This window comes from Pocillopora verrucosa, chromosome 11, assembly GCF_036669915.1.
Source record: "Pocillopora verrucosa isolate sample1 chromosome 11, ASM3666991v2, whole genome shotgun sequence".
In the NCBI taxonomy this organism is placed as follows: Eukaryota; Metazoa; Cnidaria; class Anthozoa; order Scleractinia; family Pocilloporidae; genus Pocillopora; species Pocillopora verrucosa.
This window is the reverse complement of record NC_089322.1, coordinates 5,347,970-5,367,963: the sequence shown is the minus strand read 5'-3', so window position 1 is coordinate 5,367,963 and position 19,994 is coordinate 5,347,970. Positions and strand designations below refer to the sequence as shown.

The 19,994-nt window shown below is 38.3% G+C and overlaps 2 protein-coding genes across 4 annotated transcripts; one reads left to right on the top strand and one right to left on the bottom strand.

The window, feature by feature from the left end:
• Window positions 1-414: 414 nt before the first annotated feature.
• On the bottom strand, window positions 415-14,592 carry LOC131795297 (thyrotropin receptor). Of its 3 annotated transcripts, none has more exons than XM_059112867.2 (5): window positions 6,348-6,487; window positions 5,956-6,140; window positions 3,832-3,903; window positions 3,296-3,367; window positions 415-2,823 (listed from the first exon to the last, which is right to left on the bottom strand). In XM_059112867.2, exons 1-5 carry the CDS (start codon window positions 6,372-6,374, stop codon window positions 1,377-1,379), a joined length of 1,803 nt encoding a protein of 600 aa, XP_058968850.2. In that variant the 5' UTR covers window positions 6,375-6,487; the 3' UTR covers window positions 415-1,376. The 3 variants fall into 3 exon arrangements, with proteins under 3 accessions (XP_058968850.2, XP_058968851.2, XP_058968852.2); XM_059112868.2 differs by lacking the exon at window positions 6,348-6,487 and adding an exon at window positions 14,446-14,592 and having other exon boundaries at window positions 416-2,823; XM_059112869.2 differs by lacking the exon at window positions 6,348-6,487 and adding an exon at window positions 10,379-10,593 and having other exon boundaries at window positions 416-2,823.
• Window positions 14,593-16,222: 1,630 nt separating this feature from the next.
• On the top strand, window positions 16,223-19,253 carry LOC131795349 (uncharacterized). Its single transcript, XM_059112928.2, has 2 exons — window positions 16,223-16,637; window positions 17,600-19,253. The coding sequence occupies exons 1-2, from the start codon at window positions 16,223-16,225 to the stop codon at window positions 18,430-18,432; spliced, it is 1,248 nt and encodes a 415-aa protein (XP_058968911.2). The 3' UTR covers window positions 18,433-19,253.
• Window positions 19,254-19,994: the final 741 nt, after the last annotated feature.

The window sequence follows — 19,994 nt, the reverse complement described above, 5'->3', positions numbered from 1 at the left end:
CTCTCCCTCTCCCACCACTGGGCCTTAAGTCAACAATCACAGTACTTTTTTTGTCCCTGCTGCAATATCGGTCAGCGGTCTGCTAGTCTCCAATCTTTGCACGGTATGGGTATAATCAAATACTTTTCGCGTCAATTATGATCAGTCAGAATTTTTCCTCGAGTGTGGTTTCGTACTAGTATCCTAACCGTCAGGCATGTTCTTGCTGCCTTTTCTTCGTTTGATTTTCATTGACCTTGTATGTCATTACTGTAAATTAATTCTTATGTATTTAGGACACCGCTGGTTATTTCATTCAATTTTGAGAATTTATCGGTGTGTTTGCTGCAGTCCCTAATTGCAACGTATCAATAGCGCAACTGAATACTTGATGACAAACACATTTTCAATCTTCAATTCTTAAAATAACAGCAGATAAAAGGAGCCCGTTAGATAATACTTTTTCCATGCTACTTTAATTAATTCTAATTATGTTGATTTATCAGATTATTAATGGCATGCAATGATTAATAGTTTTATTTCTCAATCCATCAAAGCTCCCACATGTCACGCAACGTAATTGGTGGTGCGCGCGCTGCGTGACCTAAAGAAAGTGCGGCTGCTTAGGAGACTAGACCCAAACATTTATACACGATATAGCCCAAAAAGAATTCTGATTGGTCCATCTAACGATACTTAATTTACCATCAACGATATTCAACTGTAATAACTCGCCAAATGAAAGGTTTGGAGACAGGCACGAATTTCTTGACCAATGAAAACCTATGTAAACTGCACAAGTTTACAATTATTAACAAAATTATTCAATTCGCTGGATATATTAACACCCCCTTGAAAACTCGTTGCCCTTGCTGTCATAGAGATTAGTGTATTCAGTTCCATCTAAAGTTTGTGCAAACTAAGCGCATAGTAGCCAGAAACCGACTAAGTTATACTTTTCCGGGTAAACATTCAATACAGTGCTATCATTACAAGCCCTTGACCTGGAATTAATCAGTATTTAGAAAAATCCAACATTGAGAAAACCAAACGCATAGTGTGAGTCCAACATGATATAGTCTCGCAATCGAAATACAATTTTGGAACCTATAATTAAGCTCAAAACGTTTTTTTTTAAGAACATTTCTTCATCATTAACTATTTTCCTGTTCTTTTCATTATTGAATCACACCTAACTAGGATTGGGTTCAGACTCATTTCCAGTCTTCAATAAGTTAAGCTACCGTGTCTTTTAAATTGAGGAGAGTTGAGGAGAGGAAAGCATATTCTCTCCTGATGGTCCTTCGTAAGAGATGTCGCAGTATTTTTACGCCTAGATATACCAGGAAGTTGACCTTCTGGGAGCTCCTTCCTTGACTGCCAGTTCAACTGGAAAACTATATCTTCGTCAAGCTTAACACACTGCGTGAAGTCCTCAACTCAGGGGTTTGCCTGCCTGGACTTCCACCGCCATTGTTGGAGCTTACTGTCGGGCCTCGGAGTCTGCCCGAGAGCGAACTTGTCAACGACGTGCTACGGCCTTTACGAAGACATATATAATCTACTTTAATCTTGATGGCTTTTCTGAATTTTTCTGCTCTGAAGGCGTAAAGAAGGGGATTAATAAGTGAATTAAAGCTGAAAAGGATGGTTGGTAGAACGCCCGTGAGGATTTCTCTACTTTGCGGCGACATCACCTCTTGAATGTTCGTCGTAAGCCACAGAAACGCGATGACGATAGGAACCAAGAAAAAGATCATGTTGCTAAGGACTAAAGCTCCGATTCTCCTTGCTAGGGTTCCGTCTCTTTTGATTCCAGCCTTTTTTTCCGTTTTCTTCACAGTTTTAAAAACTTTAATGTAGAAGGGTATGGTGATGAAATACAGGACTATTCCCCACAAGGAAAGTCCAATACTCAGCTCATACGAATGGGGAATGTCTTTGATCGGGCGAATAGGAATACAGAATGTATTGCCGTCATAGACAGAAATATTGACCAACGGCAAAACAGCGATGCTCACGCCCAAACACCATGTGATTAACACAAGGATGAACGCTATCTTCCGAGTGATTCGTAATGAGGGTTGCATACAGTACACAACTGCCAAATACCGCTCCACGGTGAGAATGAGCGACGTCTTGATGCTAACAATTGCGCTGGAGAGCCAAATAAACCCAAGGGCATTACAGAGATTTTTCATGAATAACATAAACTCTGTGTAGGGCTTCAGTCTTGTGCAGACCAAGATAAGTGTGTAGAGACTGACAAGGAAGTCGCTAAGAGCCATATTGCTCGTTAGACACATAGTCACATTCCTTCGTAATACTCTTGTTGTTAATGTCACTACGATCACTGTAAGATTCAGGATCATGGCAATTGGTGCGATTAGGAACTCGATACTTAAGATTTTGTTATCGATGTCCCAGCAACGGTGTAAAGGGGTGACGCGAATTTCATTGTCAAAACAAGCTTTTATCTCGAGGCATCGTGGAAAGAATCCATGTTTTGCATACCCCACAACCTCTTGGCTCGCCTCGAGTCTGTTTACGCGACAATGTCCCATGTTCCCAACCAGGTAATCTCCTTTTCGAAGTTCGGAAGTCTCTATATTAACCCCATTGTTTTTAAACTCGCCTTCCTTCAGAGTGTGGTTCTTCACCAAAGAGCAATTAGCACATGGGTCGTTCCAGGTCACTCCCTTAATTTCCTTGAGCATGCGCAATTTGAGCAGAAAGGTCGGAAGAACGAACTTGGAATTCCCAGATAAATCCAAGAGAATCAAAGACGGAAGACTGTTTGTGAAATTTCCCTCCCATTCTATCAGCTGGTTCCCAGAGAGTTCTCTGTTATCAAGAGAGATTGAACGTAAAAAAAAAATCACTTAAATTGTTCACCACTCTTGTTTGGGAAAAACAAAATATTGTCTTCGAATATTCAAACAAAAAATATATTTCCCACCACACACACACACACACACACACACACACACACACACAACACGAATACCCGGTGTGACAGATCTCTGCAAGATACTGTCGCGAGATTACTCTAAAATGGCATTCTTTGATCAGCCTCACAAGTTGAACCAGTTAGATTTTAAGCGACTTCTTTCAGTAACAAAATTCTGTGACAGTGACGAAATTTTGATTTTCACTGAAAAATGACCATATCGCCCAATGATAACTTTGGTTGCGACCTATCCCTGAGTCGTAAGACCGAGTTATCGCGTGTTTTCCGTGACGTATTTTTTGCTGCTTTTGCCATAGTTTAATTTTTTACTAACTGCTAAACAGACAACAAAGAAATTTTACTTACAGACGCTGCAGATGATTGAGACCGGAGAATGCGCCACCTTTTATGGTGCGGATGCTGTTATTGGGTAAACTCCTGGAAATTTAATACAAAGTGACAGTGAAATCAGTTGGACTAAGTAATAACCTGATTGTAGTCAAACTCACGAATCTGATTGTTGAACACGCAGAAGCTACACGAATATCAGCAAGGTCTATCTAAAATTTCTTATCGCAAATAAGTTCAATGGAATTACAACGTGCAGGTGATCAGTGTGTGCACGTAATCGTGACTATGTGGATTTCGCGAGCGTGAGTATGATCGTGATTACATGCGTTATCGCGATTGCGTGCGTGACTGCGCACTTGATCGTGATCGCATACGAGAATGTGCATGTGCCTTTCAAGAATGGTTTTTAGTCACGAGGACGCGCACGTGATGTGTTTTAGGGCATTATCATGGTCGTGTGCACGACTGCGTGATCGTGAAATATAGCAGATAAACCTAAAAGAGTAGTTTTTTCAGCAACGACAAATGTCAAATAAAAAAAATGCACTTACAAATTGACAAGACTTGTGAAATTCCTGAAGGCTCCTTCAGGAATTGTTTCCAGGTCACTGGAGAAGATACTCCTGCAAAAATGCAAGCAGCAAAGTCATTAATTGGTGAATTAAGTGAAAGAAGTTTGACGCTTTCGCCTCAAAAGGAAAGATGCTTTCAGTTGTGATGCGGACGGCAGCTCAAAGTTGAGGATTCTTTTACCTAACGCTTGCTACAGATCTTTATTCTCTTAGCGTAAGATGCCAAAAAAAGATAGCTTTCCAATTCACTGGTTGATGTCAAAGTCCACCAGAAGAAGTTGCACTCTTCCTTTGGCCGCCGTGCGCGTCTCAAAATCGACTGTGCCGAGGTTCCATTATTAAAATGGCACGAAAAAAGCTAAACAACTTAAAATCAGGTTTCTAAGGTCACAGACAAAACGTTTGGTCTCAAAATGACAGGTGTTCAGATTCATATCCAATTAAGGAAAGAGTTTAATAAGGGCAATTTTTGGGTCTGTCCACGCATCTTATGTCAGAGCTGAAGGCGTATTTCTACCAAGCGAGCGCTTAATATTTTCTCGCGTAAAGCTTCCCACCGTTTTGATTTTTTAAGCAACGAACTGTTGAGACGATGAAAAAATTTTCTTTTAAAAGGATGGGCGTTAGGAGAGAGGAAAGAAAACGGAAGGGCAGGGCAAGAGACAACAGTCCTCGTCTTTGATCGATCCATCTTCCTGTTACCATTCTTAGCCTAAATCAAACACAACAGTATCCTGGACGACCGCGAGCTTGCGGCGCTGACTCGTTCTGCATTACGGGCTATCCATGCTCCATGTTTAAATCTTTGTTCAATAAACGTACATGGTCGTCGTTGCTAACTGGATTGGTTTAGTTATTTAAGTTAGCGATTTCAAAAACACGTATCTTGACAACAGAAAGGCTCGCGGTGAATCTGATACTACAGCAAACGTCATACGAATGTTAAATGTTATCCACGCTTTTAATTTTGACATTTTTTCGAAGACTTCCTATCTACAAACCAAACAAACCATGAATAGATTTTCCGCTCCAAGCACAATTTTTTTAATTCTTCTTTTTCCGCCGGCACGTTTTCTTTCAAAACTTTAGATAGTTTTTCCTAGGTAGTGTAGATGAAATTGAGAAAGAGACTGGTTTCAGTTCACCTCACGACTCCTCGTACATTCCAATTTTGAACAAACCAAACTTGTCAAGAAAAAAAAGAAGGCACGCAAGAACATAATTTACTTTTTCAGGGAAAAAATTCTTCTCGAATATGTTTTTTTCCGAAACGTGTCCTGAGAAGTTTTCTCTGCTTAAATGTCTCCTTCAAAGAATTTTCTTTCACAACGAGTTTGTCGAGGAAATCTTTCTGATGGCGATGTAGCGTTATAGTTTTATGTCTTATCGAAAGTCATCTGAAATAACTCCACTGTTGACTCTGGACTTTCAAGAAAATATTTTATTTCTTTCCTCATTCTTGGAAACTGTACTTGATACAATTCCTTATCATTTTGGAGAGTTTGTGAATTTGGTGTGAATAAAATTATATTCCTTTGTCGACAATTATATTTCCTTTCTCCTCTTGAAAATGCATTGATATTGTAAGGAGCATATTACGGTTGTTATGGATGATTAATTGCCACTATTTTCTGACCTTGAACCGACAAAAATTTCGATAAAGGTTTACAATCAGAATTATTATGGGGTAGCATAAGCAAGCATCTTAGATCTCAGTCCAAGAAAAATTTGGAAAAACTGGCAGATTTCTCAAAGAGAGATGGTAAACACTTGTCAAAACGGAACAAGAAAATCTTGAAAAACTTTGCAAGGTATTAAAAAAGACAGACAATTTCAACATGAAATAAACACTCTGAATTTCTAGTAATAAAGTTTCGATAAGCATATATCAGTCTACTAGATTTCTAAAAGAAAGATGGTAAACATTTTTCGACAATGAGACATGAAAAGTCCTTGTGAGGGGCAAAACACAACAAAATAAACAGAGAATAAAAAGAAAAAAGAAACACGCAATTTCCGATTTGGGGGTTGAATAGTCAAAACCCCCAGCGCAACAGCTTTTGAGTATAAAGCACGAAAAAAAAAAAAAAAAAGGCTACTCACAAAGATTTCACATCATTTGGGTTATGCAAAATCGTCGACAGCTCTTCCACACTTTCGATAGTACATCTCGCGTGCAATCCACTTTCGCCGTAGATCTTCGTGCACGAACTGTTCCTACTTGTAGCAGCTTCGCAGAGGAAAGAAGCTTGGAAAAAAATCATAGCAAGAACAAGCCAGGGATCCATCTGTGGAGAAGTATTGAAAAGTGGGGTCAGGTAATCGTTTAAAGCAGATATTGTGTGATCTTAACAGCGGATTTCGTGATTTACCCACAAATTTATAAACGGCAATGGCCAGAAGTGTCAAGTGGTTATATTAAAAGCGTGTCAACCGCTGTAAAGGACAGGAAATTATACAGATAAAATCTGTTTGAAGTATTTTGAAAGGTTTACCTGCGGCTGGGATAATTCTCGCTTCATATGTTGTATCACCCATCAAGTACTAACATACTGGTAGCTTGGTCATGCTGACACGAGCTGAAATATTGCACTTAGCTGATCTCGTTTCAAAAATTGATTAGTGAACGTGTCAGTGTACCCAAAGACAACTATTTACCACACAACGTGATCGAAAAACGGGTTGCAAAGTGAGATCCAATTTGTATCCATCCAATTAGGTTAATTCTAAAAGGTTTTTAATATAACCTGTCAATCAGGAATACAACCTCATTTGTGTTTCATTGGCTAGAAACATAAGAAGTTTGAAATCTTGTTGGTTTTAAATGGCTTTCATTTACATTCACTCGGTTCCATTATTTTTCTACGAAGCTATTATAACTAAAAACCTTTTTAATTAACGTCTGACTGCTCAAGATAATATTTACTGTACACAGTAAATACCTCTGGAAAATATTGTTCTGGGGAGAATCAAGAATTGACTGAAAAATTTTCTTAATCGAATTATGTACTCAGTGTGCCTGATCAGTTACGATTTCTCCCCTAAGCTTTTCATAAAGCGACACAGAGAAAAAAGGAAATGATCAATATTTACTCTGGCAGCTTAGTAACTACGTTCTACTCCGATATTTGTTTGCACAGGATGAGAGGTTTTTCAAGCGTCTGTGACAACTGTAATGACAAAGTGCTAATATCTTTCTAAGTCAAGTGCATGAGATATTTTAAGTTGATTTAAAGCTCAAAATATATGAAATCTCCGGGGCAATAAATGCTTATTAATCTTTCATACTATAAGCAAACTCTTACAAACTGTAAAATTTTAAAATATCAATTAAAAAATTACGCAAAGAGAATTTTCCAGGAAAAAAAACGTTCCGTTTGCGCATGCACCCTACAACAGCGTTAATAATATACATGAAAAAAATTACTCATTTCTGATTGGTTAAGATAAATGCAGTTTTCAGGTAATTCAGCGCAGAAGGGGGTTAATTCAGTGCAAAGAAGTATAACAAACCAGACATTCTGATTGGTCAATAATCAAAGAAACTCACAGATAGCCAGTCAAGTGCGAGCCTTAGATGTCGCAACATTTGGATGCGCTGAAAATTTGCGTGCAAAACAATGGCCGGCGTATTAAGTAGGTTTTCTTTCGCCAGTGCAACAACCATAAAGCAGCTGAGAAACAGCTCTAGCAACGAAAACACTGTAAAAAACATTGTTTTTGGTTGTCAGTTTGGAAAAAGTGGTGTTTAAAGAAGGGAATTGCCAAGGAAATCGGAAAATACGAGCCGATCCATCTAAACACTTAACTCGAGCGATTCTACGCCGAAACTAAAAACAAACATGGTTAAACCTAGCAAACAACGATTCCATTTCATCGAAAGTGACTCGGACACAGACTGAACAATTCCTTGAACTGTTTAGCCGCACTTTGACCTTTTTTGCGCCTTAAAGATGTGAAAATATTATTGTTTTGATCTTACGCGGTTGTTTTGACCGAGCGGACAAAGTCACTTGCAGGGTTTGAATAAATTATTTTTGCACTTGATGCGCGCGCTTCGGTTCTGCATAATTGTGACAAGTTATCTCGTATTTCTTCATGTTTATTAGTGATGTGTAATCACCTGATTTTTCTCGTGCGATTTGGAATAAATAAGCACTTGTTAATTTTTTCAAAGACCAAAAATTGCTCTCGCCCTACGGGCTCATGCAATTTTGTTTGTCTTTGAAAAAATTTACTCGTGCTTATTTATTCCAAATTGCACGAGAAAAATCATGTGATTACCTAGACAAACAGGTGACGAGATGCATATTTACTTGATCAAACGTCATCTTCTCTCAACCAATTGACAAGCAAATGCAAAGCTGATAGTGGGAAGAATTAAATATTTAATCACATTTAGTGTCGGTCGTTTTCTTACCAAACAATTACTGAACGCATTAAGGATCCCCAAATTCTATGTATTTAAAAAGGCTGTTGGTACTGTTGTTTCTAAGGGAATCTTGTTCTCGAGCTAAACAATGTGCGTGCTTAAAATAACAAGTTCAGATTATGCCCGCGATGCCTTAAAAATCAAAGACGTTGAAAATTTGTTACGAGTGGACCAAAGAAATAATATCGAGTACCGATCTTTGGCGAACATCCGAACATCTGAAATCCATAAACAACGTTCAGTTCGAATAAATTTGCAATAGTCTGTATTAATAGTTTCCTAGTTCTTCCTCTCCAAATATTGCTCAAACCCAACAGTGAGTAAATAGAACTCGGTTGGTGTCAAATTTATCGTAGTCCTGGAAAAAAATCTTAAAATCTTAGTTACAAGCACTTACGTTTCCAAAGCGTGTAATTAATTACAGATTGATCTCTTCACATGTGGGAAAACACACGTAAACATTAAAGGCATACAATTGAAAACGTACATTGATAATAAACTTTTATTTAAAAGCCGTCGTTGCGGCGCCTAAAAGCATATTTAAGACCTGTAAATTACAAAATGAGCCTGTTCCGTGAGTCTATTCGGTAACAGATCACATATGACGTCAAAACATGGCTAAAAATAACAGCGAAACCGTAAACAGGAACTCGAGACAGAACAAAATAAAGAAAGCTGAAACGGTCAGAACAATAAATTACAAGATAAAATTTACAATATAAAACAATATAATGGGATAAACCACGAAACAGGAAGAAACAGTGAGGTTCGAAAGCGAAACTCTGAAACAATGAACCCATGACAAATCTAGGGTTCGTAAAATCGAAATTCGAAATAGCATAATCCAGGTACAGAAACAATTTAAGTCGAAACAGGAAGTCGCGATACTTCAAGACCTACGTTTGAGTCGTAACACCGATAAAATCAGGACATCGAATCACCGGAAATGAAAAGCCAGGTGCATTGGGAATTGAAAGGGAATACCCCCATAAAATAGAACGCCACTAAAATAGGAACCGAAACACCCCAAAACTCGAGAACGAAACACAGAAAGAACTACATTAGAAGACATGAATAAAGAATCAAGACGTCAATTACACAGGAAAAGGAATATTTATCACTGAAACAGTGTTAAAAAAAGGGAAAAAAGACAAAAGTAGAAAGGAAGTTACGTCACAATATTCGAAAACATTTCCTACGTTGCATCGGGGTATTATGATAATCTGTTCAAATAATAACTAACTGGGAAGAAAAAATGATGATTGATGAAAGAAACTGAATGAGATGATACTACGGGTAAAACACAGACAAATAATTACCAAACTTGCCTTTAACTACATTTGAGAAACAAAACACTGGCTTTGTAAAGACATTTTAATTACCAAGATACGCATGACTAATATTGTTGTGCCTCGAAGTTTAGCTTCCAAATTCTTTGTTTTTTTCGAGGATACAACACTGTCAGAGAATTTTCATGAAACAGATAGATGATAATGTACATTTGAGGTTTTTGTATCTTTACCATCAATCGTTGTTTTCTTCGTAAACGAAACTTAATTCTGAGTGTGCCGGCGTGAAGGTTGTTAATTGACTTCCTGTACTATAAGCTAAAATTCTCAGAAATGTTTAAAGTTGGATTTGCGTTACTGTCACTATCAATATATTTGCTGTTTGTGCTCGAATGTCTACTCAAAACGCCCGCTCTGATAGAATTTCTCTATGAAATCTTGTAACGTCCCAAGTACCGAAGCAGTAGGTTCAAAATTTCCTTGATAAATCAAAGACGTGCAAAATGAAATACTCAATGAGTGTTTCAGCGCTATAATTTAAGAAGACAGGGCCACCTTTAAACTCATCTTTACAACACTATAATACTCATGTCACTGATTATAAAGAAAACTTGTAAGCAATACATCATTTACAATGATTGTCTCAGCAACACTTAAAACAGCTGTGCAGGTTAAATTACTGAATCGTAAAATAAAAAAAATTATTGAATCGTAACTAACACACATCAGGCATCAAAGAAAACAGCCTGTGTAACAAAGACTATACAAAGATGTTGTTCATTTATCTCCTAAATTAGAATCATACCTCTTTTAACTTCACCAGCAACTAGATCGTACCAGCTTCAACGCACTTTGTTAAGAAGGAACAAGGACTGCAGTTACAAGTATAAATGACATCCATAATCCCTTAAAGGGGAATTTAAGTTACATCATGTCCGATTGAACTAAATATTAAAATGCATAGTCTAGCGATTGACGCAAGAGCGCCTAACACATTCATATAAACACGTGTATATGTTTAAGTAAATCACTGAAGCAGAACCTCAAAAAAAAGCCAACAGCTATAACTGCCACGCTAGTATCTTTCTAAATATAAAATGTTCAGAACTCGCTATTTTTAAACTAACTTTCGGTACAACTTGTAAAACGGTTTTTTCTTTCCCGTTTTCCATTTTGACTAGTGTCAAGGTTTTCGGGCCAATCTTGTTCCCATGAAAATCAAAAGTGTCGCTTTTCAGTTACACCAATATCCCTCCCTGCGTTCAGACAAAATTATACAAATGAGCACTACAGTGATTTATTTGAAACACAATTTCCTGAAATTGAAAAGAGGTCAGGACTGATCTTGAAGACGGGACGGAAACTATTGAAATTTAAGAATGCAATTTGCGATAAAAAATCAGCGAAACTCGAGCTAAAAAAATACGTAGCTTTCATTGGACTGGTCAGTGAAAAAGGTAGGTTAAGTATTTATCTTGAGGTTGGAACAACTTTTTATTTCTTAATTTTTTGTTTTTTTTTTTCCTGAATAAAAGAACATCTCTTAACCCTATTAAAGAACTTGTTCCGCATCTCCTTCAAGGTGACTTTGATATAATGTTAGATTCAAGACAAAACTAGCCTTTTTCAGAACATGCTCCGCTACACCAGAAAACATAGGCACGCACCGAATCTAAATTATATGTAATTGTCGCTTGCAACGACAGCTTTTCAAAATTCGCAGCGGCGGGTTACTTTTTCATCAATTTCTCGTTGAAAGTCAACTAATAAATGTTATACTTGCCTTAGTAAAACAGTTTCTTTAGAAGATGATGAATTCACAAAATTTGAATTACTTTGAGCGAGGAAGGACACCTTTTATAGTTGGCAATGTCACAAACACGATAAAGCAAACAACATTGAATGTGTCTAAGTGAACTCCATAATTCTCACAATTAACACTAATGAAGCTTTCTGGAAACTGCAATTACGTCAAATTAACAAAGAGAATCCATTTGCAGTGCGTCTGTTCATTAATAAATCACCTTTTGAGGTCAAAACGAGGTAAAGACAACAGCGTGACACAAGAGACGCAGCCAAGTGCATCATTAGGGTTTTTACTTTTGACATCTGCGATCTTTATCTGAACAGAGACCCACGACAAAATACAATCTGTTTTATCTAATAACGAAGCAAAAAACTGTTTGTTTAATGGTGACATCGCCTATGCATCTGTCCACCAACAGATCGTAAGAAAGAACCAATCAAACTTCGTGAGTAATTCAGCTTAATATATAGCCTACGTGTAAACCTACCCTCCCCCCCCCAAGGTGAAACGGAACCGAGGGAGCCCTCCCTCGCCTCTATTTCACCTCGGAGGGGGGAGGGTAAGGCGACATGTAGGCTATTTAATTTATAGATAGCTTACATACTACCCAACATTGCTTAACGAAACCTTTCATATGGCGAATTTGTTTTAGAATTTGGAAAACGGAGTATGAGTTTAGAAAAAAAAATTGCTAATTCAGCTATGATCTTTCCAGTTGAGTTTCCAAGTTGTTATTTCAATAGCTCGGCGAGTGAATCCCGACTGAGGTGAGAGTAACGAAGGATTAACGATCATTTAGCGACTCTGTTCCGCTGAGTTGGTAGACTAATCCATCACACGGCTATCCATCTCTAACTTTTCACAAGGTTCAGTAGGTGAGCATTTTTTTACTTCTTATCCAACTTAAGCCCCTATTTTACGATTCTATCAAAAACAAGCAATTTTTTGCAATTTTTGCGCAAAATTTAGGTTTATAGCATACATCAAGCACGAAAAAGTCAAAGATTTCACAATTAAATTCAGTTTATGCAAATTTTTTGGATGTCTATCATCCTGTTAAAATCATGACCTGTCGCACGTTACGTTCGGTAGGACACAAAATAAACCGTTGAGTGTCTTGTTCCATTAGACTTAAGTGTGTCTTTAAATTCCGCCCATACTTGCCAGTTACCCCTCTAAGCTAACTTATAAGTTATTTTTCTTGACTGATGTTAGCAATAGTTGTAAAAATCGAAAAATAAAACTTTTAATTAACAATCATATAAGTATCAAGAAATTTAGCTTGTAACCTTTGAAATTTTGGGTGGCAACTACTTGAATTTTTGGCATTTTTAAGCAACTTTATATCATTCCAGTGTGCAACTTTCCAGCATTTTACGAGCCCAATCGTTACAGACTGAAAGGGTTCTTCCCCGTAAAAGGCTTGTGGGGATGTGCCGCTGGATGGGCTCGCAGTTTCACGACAGGATTGACTCCTATGAGGTTGCATTTTCAATAGAGTTACTAAAATAGGGTCGCACATTTTCGGGATTCGGAGATATGAAAATTCGGGCAGGTGGGATTTAAACATTGGAAGATTCGCGATTAACAGACGTTACCGTTGGGATCGGAAAAATTACATTCGCCCTAAGATGGAGTCTATAATGGGCCCCAGAATAGACCATAGCGGGGTAAGGGTTCTGAGAGGCCAACGGCACAAAGTCTTGATTGATTCAATTACCCCCCCCCCCCCGGACCATGGCAAAGTCCAACATCAAATTTGTCGCCCACAACATTTTACACACGATCAGACGACAGTTCACATGCAGGTCACGCTACTATATTTCTTTGCTTCGTTTTCTGCAATGAAAAAAAAATATCACGAGAAGCCTATATTTTTCTCCTCCTTTCCTTTTCCGTTTCTAACTGACAGCATCTATAAATATCGCAATCCACGGCACAGTGCGCTTTTGAAATAACGCGAGAATCGGCTGGCAACCATTCACGAGCTGATATAATTAATGTGCAAATTTTCATTTGAGATAAATAAATAAATATGAGAGACATGGTTTGTTTCTCACCTTTCGGTATTCGTAGCTTTCTATTTAGTTTATCTTCATGAAGGTTTATAAAGAATTTTCCTCGATTTTTCTTGGGAAAAAATGTGTTTTTTCCACTAGCCTATTCTCCACACTTGTCTGAAATGGCCCGCCTCAGCTGCGTTCTTGCGCGGCAGCTTTTCGTTGCTGTGCTGACGATGTTTAGCATGTTTAAAACTAATTAACTCTTTTATAAAAGCGATCCTTCTTGAACTGTCCAGGTGCTTGTTAAAATCGACCAAATTTTTCTATGCAAGAGTCATCTGTTTTACTTTAGAATTCGTAATCGTGTCGCCTGCGAATTTATTTCATAAAATCCCAAAATCCGGAGTCCAAGGTCTTGTACGTGATTGTGTAATGATTCTGAGAATTTTGAAATTTATCGGTATACGTCTAATCCTGTCTTTTGCAAGGAGAATAAACAAATTGGTAATAAGGTATATGGCATCACTCAAAGCGCAATCAATATGCTGATCTGAACTGCCGTAATTTCACAGTTTCAAAGTTACGAAATGCGCTAATTTCATAATGCAATTAGTGATCTCCTCTTTCATATGGTCGGACTCTTACAGCATACAGCTTTTTAGCAGGATTCCAGCTCTTGGTGTATCAAGTAAACTTGAGTAGACCTTTAAGAAAGCTTTTAAATAAATTAAGCATGGTTTCAAATCTGTTTCACTAAACGTGTAAATGCAATTACACCCACAATCCATGAAAATATAAAAAACAGCACCGTTCGTTTGACTGTTTAATTTACTTTATTTATACGCGATTTATCATTAACTCCATTTCAATTTGACTCAAAGGAATTTGCTACTAGCTTCGATCGACCTCTTAAAACATAAAGCCCACCAAAGTTTAAGGAAACTATTCAATAACAGGATTATTTTATTAGAAAATAAAACGTAGGAAGGAAATATATAGATCAAGAAAAACAAAGGAGAGCGATCACATGTAAAGCTGGAGAATAGAGCGCAAATTACTTACCTAACCCAACAATTCCGTTCCACTTAGCTTCGTGTTGTCTTCGTTCTTTAATTTTTGTTGCAAGAAAACGCTAAAGTTTGATTGCACGTCAAATACGGAGGAGGCAAATTTGCAGCGACTTCCTGTGAAGATTCCCGTGCAGATCAACGCGACCGATTGCGTTACTAAGTTAGAATAATGTTTTGTATCTATTTGCATAACACGCATGTTCAACAGACCGAACACAATTAGCTCAGATTACGAAGAATGTCTCTACGTGATGATAAACAAGATAAGTGAGGTGAGATCCTTATTTTTAATAGATAAGGTAACTTTGCTATGTCGCACTCAGGAAACCTCCCTAGAATAACATTCTCAACGTTTCGGACGACGTATTGGTGTTATTTTGAGACAGCGATGGGCTTGCTTTCAGTCTCCGCTCTTCCGTTCCTCCTCTACGAAAGACGAGCCCGGGCTCAATTTCCAAACAGCGGCTATCTTAAGAGGGCTGGCAAGCGGACAACTAAATTATTCCTAAGAGGTTGTTTACACGAAAGAATAATCCGGTGAACCAGGGCCAACCAAGAGAGGAGTACAGACGCATAATTTCTCATAAGTATAAGCTACGCGTACCAAGTTGTTCAAAGGCCTTTTACAACTGTTTCACTCCCAACTCGACAAACTTAAATTATGCATCTTTGAAAGGTCACAAATTATTTTAGAAATCTGGCCTAACCTGTGCTACAACCTTGTTCCCAGGGTCCTCTCTCCTCTTCCCGTGCAACAGGAAGAAGAGAGAGGACCCTGGGAACGAGGTTGTCCGTTTCGCTCTTACAAAGGGCTAACCGGCTCGAAATGTCAGCTTTGAAACGCTCTACGGTAGCCAATTTGCGTTATCAACTCAATTGATAATACTAAATTATCCTGTCTGTACAAGAGCAGGAGCCCAAGTGATGGGCTCCTGACTAGAGGTAACAACCCTTAATCAGCTATGGCTCCTTTCATGAAGAAAAAATTGATTTATCAAAATTGTCCGACCTGCTCAGTCAAATTCAAAAGGATATGAAACATTCTTATGGAATCGCACCAATTTTCAACAAAACTCAGAAGTTCTGACAGAAAGATACAGTAATTTTTTTAAGTAACTAATCTGGTTATTGCATTCCAACATATAACTTTTTTGTGATGAAGGGGGAGAGGCAGGTACTTTTATTTGTTTATTTTTTTACGAGAAAATCATATGTTATTTGATAAATCTGTTTGATCAAGTGGCATCCTGCGGTTCGACTGAATGTGCCCAAAACAGAAAACTTCTCACCGTAAAACAATCAAGAATTACAGGCACCTTAACGATAAAATTTTCATCGAGGTAAGCAACGGTTACTAATTTCAAAACTGAACAATAACAGGTACCAGGTGTTTTTGTGACAACTCAGTATACATATCGCCTAGGAGTTGGGGTGGGTAGGATATCTGGGGAAGATCACATGGTTTTCAGGAGGAACTAAGGGGGGATCAGTCGTCGCTGACAGAGTATAAAGTAGGGGAGGAATATTGACCGCAAATTAACTGCCAATAAAGAGAATGATTGGAACACTTCAGAGTCTCAGGGTGGATCAGGTACATTTTCTCGAGACGCAACGAAAATCCCGACCCCTCCCCCCTTCCCCCCCCACCCCGTGATTAACGGTGGCTGATACTTTTGATATGTGCCACCGTTATATTTGTAAATTGTAAATTTTGCTCGGACCCCCAAGATGCTTATGCACCTATTGTTTCCTACCCAAAAAAGAATTCTATGGATAATTTGTGTTTCTACGTGTTTGGTGTAATCACCTTTTTTAATATGGAGATGTTGTTTATAGCATCACAGGATATTCTCAGCGGCCGGAATCTTCCCACAGCTACAATATTAGTCTGTTACGTAACACCCTTGATGATCACGAAAATTTTCGCGCCGTGGTTTGTTCAAAGGATTTCGTACTTAGTAAAAGTTTCTTTCATCGCTCTTTGGATGATGCTTGGAATGGCTCTGATCGTTTTCGTGGAAGATATTAGAGTTAAACTTGTGGGAATCACTTTAAATGCGATGGCGGCTGGCATGTCTGAAGTAATATTCCTTGCTTTGACTTCGTTTTATCCTCAGATTGCCATTAGCTCGTTCCTTGCTGGCACTGCTTCGGCTTCTCTGATCTCTCAACTCTATTACACAAGTAAGTAAAATATTCTCAGTCTTTGTTTACAGCAGCAAAGATTTTTAGGAACTCATCATACAGTACTTTTGAAAATTAAGGGACCGATCATTTTTTACCGCTTTGAAAAGAGGGGTTGAGGATTTTGGGGATATCACATAGTTTTTATGGGGAACGGAGTGGGGCTCAGTCGTGACCAACAGAGTATTAAGAAAGGACTGCAGAAAATTGACAGCCACTTAACTGCAAATGAGGGGGTATCATATTTCAGAGCAGGTATACAATATCGTGACACAAACAAAATCCTCCGATTCTCTCCGCTCCACATTAAAAGTATCAGGAAGGAAAGAAAGACTCTACTAGTTTTTTAGTTGATACCCACACCAATATTTCAAACTTGACTTCGAGCCCGTATACGTTATTTTAACGTACGTGATTTTTGAGAAACTGGTACCAGGATCGCAAACTAATTCAATTTAAAACCTTTTAAACCCTAATCTTCACGGCTTCCGGCAAACAAACGTTCGGTCACGAGGGGAAGAAAGAGAAACAAAGGAAATCTTGCCTCAGTCCGGGCCGAGTCTCTTCTTTATTCCTGTCACCTCCACGCTCTTTCCCCCTTCCTTATAGAACCTTTCCTCTCCCCGTTCAATTAATCGATCAAAAGGTGGAACAGTCTGCCGTTGTCCAAGGGAATCGTATTTGTTTACCAGGTGAATTACTGCTGCGTGCAGTAGAAATAACCATGATTCAAAAGAAAAGAATAAAAAAAAAACATATCAACCCTTTCACTCCCAAGACCTCATTACTAATTCTCCTAAATGACCGCCATACAATCGTAATGATTTTAGTTCTGAGAATTTGTTATTGGAGGAACTAATAATCCCCTAATTGATATTTCTCTTTGTTCTCATCACGGGTCTGCTTGATATTGTATGGATATAATGAGGAGAAATTCTGTCTTCGTCACTTATTTCCTTCAGGTGTTACAACGTGGAGTTGTGCGGAGTCTCCTAAGACCGCCATAATGATAGTGATCCCGTTGCCCTTGTCAATCTTAGTGTCTTACGCAATGCTGGACAAGGGAGACATCTCGAACGGAGAAGGCCTGGGTACCAAGGTGGTGAAAAAAGCAAAATACACTGCAGTCTCCAGGGATGAACTCTTGATTCCTTCCCAAAGACTATCTTATGGCGAAAAATTTAGGATTGGTCGAAAAATTATTTGTTTTATCATTCCTCTATTTTTTAGTTTTTTCGCAGAGTATCTGGCTAATTCTTCAGTGATTACTACGATCGCCTTTCCTAATTCTCAAGTTCTTCCGCGAGATCACTTCCTGTATTACTCGCTTTCGTACTGCACTGGCAAGTTTCTGGGAAGGAGCTATTTGCTTTTATTCGCTTGGCTATCAAAAGACCTCACGGAGTTTTTATTCTGTGACAGAACGTGGATTTTCGCCGTATTGGAAATAGCACAACTGATTTTCTTCTTGTTCCAATCATGGTACCATTTTGTCTCGTTTATTTGGATAATAGTCTGTCTTTGTTTTACTCTCGGTTTAGTTTCCGGTATGATTTATTTGCACTCGCCTCATGCCGTCGCGCGGCACGTTGAGCCCGAGGAGAAAGAGTTTGCCCTGGGACTGATAACAGTTGGTAACTCCGTGGGTGCATTTGTTGGTGGATTGGTGGGGTTGATTGTGGAATCATATCTCGTGGAGAATTGCGTTGCGCAGTTCTCAAACAGCAAAGAGTTCTGTTTCACCAGGCATAAGAATACTTCCGGTTGGGAAAGTAATATTCACTGTTCTCAGTAAAAACGTTAGCCATAAATCGTTAAAAGAGAGACGGATTTCCTTCGTCGTGGTTTGTAAGGCTTTTTAGCGATAATAGAGACCAGTAAATATTTATCGCCCGTGAGGGAAGGGGTGGGGGATATTTGGCAACATGATTGTTGGAAGAAGTCAGTAGAATTTCTGTCCGAGGTTAGAATGACGTTAGATGTATTACTGGAAAGCGCTTAACGATCTCATTTGGTCTTTCTGTGTTTTATGTCACTCTGTTTTTACACATCTATCGTAAAATCATGGTGGTAGAACATGGATTCTTTTTTGAGACTCTCACAAAGTTATACTAGTTGATGGAATAGAAAAAAACCATCCTTTAATTTTCTGAGTGGATCATAAAAGAGCATGATCGCTCTATGAGAGGGGTGATCGTGTATCAACCTCCAAATTCATCGCTACATAACATTTTGTTTCCTTATAAGAAGTAATTACTTCTTATGTTTTCACTGTTCAGTGTCCTATCAGTTTTCTACGATCAGTTTTATCACGCAGGCAATCTTTTCAAGTGAAACAGGAACAGCTGATGTCCAAGGACAAATCTACGGGGATATTTTCGCGCTAACTGGAGGTTATTGTGTTAATTATCCTTCAAATATTTTTACAACCTGCAAGATGAACAGATAAACTTTTCCCTTCTTCTGTAATAATGGCTAAAAGCTTTTTTTATCTTGAATTAGATTTTAAACGAGCACTTTTATCCTCGTAGACGTATATAAGATTTGAAATTTGGGAATATCACTTGAGGTATATCCTTGGATATTTCCCAGGTTTAGCTGAGGCATATTCGATTACCTGATGTTTTTAGGCCGATGGCGCGCGAGCAAACACATTTGATGGATTGTAGGCTAAAATTATTTACCAAAGTGGAGGTAAATATTAGTTGTTATTCACTTCCGAACAAGCCAATCAGCGCGCGCGAAATGCACTATTCACGTAGCTTGTGAGGTATGTCTAGCATTAAATTCTATTGATATTCCTTGAACGTATTTATTATTTTGAAAATATCCACCCCTTCCGTATTTAAGAGAAAAAATTGGAGTATGAAAGAGGGAGCAAGAGCTAGGTAACAGCTTCTGGGCAAGAGCCAGCTGTCACCCAAAGGAAAATTCTTAAGAGATTTAATAGGTCATACACTAAACGTTCTGCAGAGTTTCCGTTCCATTCAAATTATTGTTGAATGATTTTTAAGCGCATTGAGCTATAATTTAAATCTGAATTGTTAGATGTCAACTACTTCTTTAGAAAATCATCCGTGCAGTCGTCAAAAATTAATACATTTTAAAAAATGACATGAAGCTGAGAACGCTTGAATCGCGAAATTGAAATCGCTTTTTTTTATTACGCCCAGTGAAATCGTGAAATAAAACCCCTTGAAATATACCGTCTAGCCAAAATCGCGAAACTAACCACCCGCCAAATTAATGTAAGTTTCGATAAGGTGTATCATGTTTTACATGCCGCTTTCTACGCAACACTAACAACGCCTTACAGAGTTGTTTCTTGCTTGTCTTATTTGATTGGTATATCTTGTC

Bases quoted from the DNA above. Each gene is read 5' to 3' on its own strand.
- LOC131795297 (XM_059112867.2), bottom strand. From the start codon at position 6,374: ATGAAGCGAGAATTATCCCAGCCGCAG. The intron at 3,904-5,955 runs GTGAGTAGCCTT...GCATTTTTGCAG, and splicing joins CCAAATGATGTGAAATCTTT to GAGTATCTTCTCCAGTGACC. The intron at 3,368-3,831 runs GTAAGTGCATTT...TTAAATTTCCAG, and splicing joins TTCACAAGTCTTGTCAATTT to GAGTTTACCCAATAACAGCA.
- LOC131795349 (XM_059112928.2), top strand. From the start codon at position 16,223: ATGGATAATTTGTGTTTCTACGTGTTTGGTGTAATCACCTTTTTTAAT. The intron at 16,638-17,599 runs GTAAGTAAAATA...TATTTCCTTCAG, and splicing joins CTCTCAACTCTATTACACAA to GTGTTACAACGTGGAGTTGT.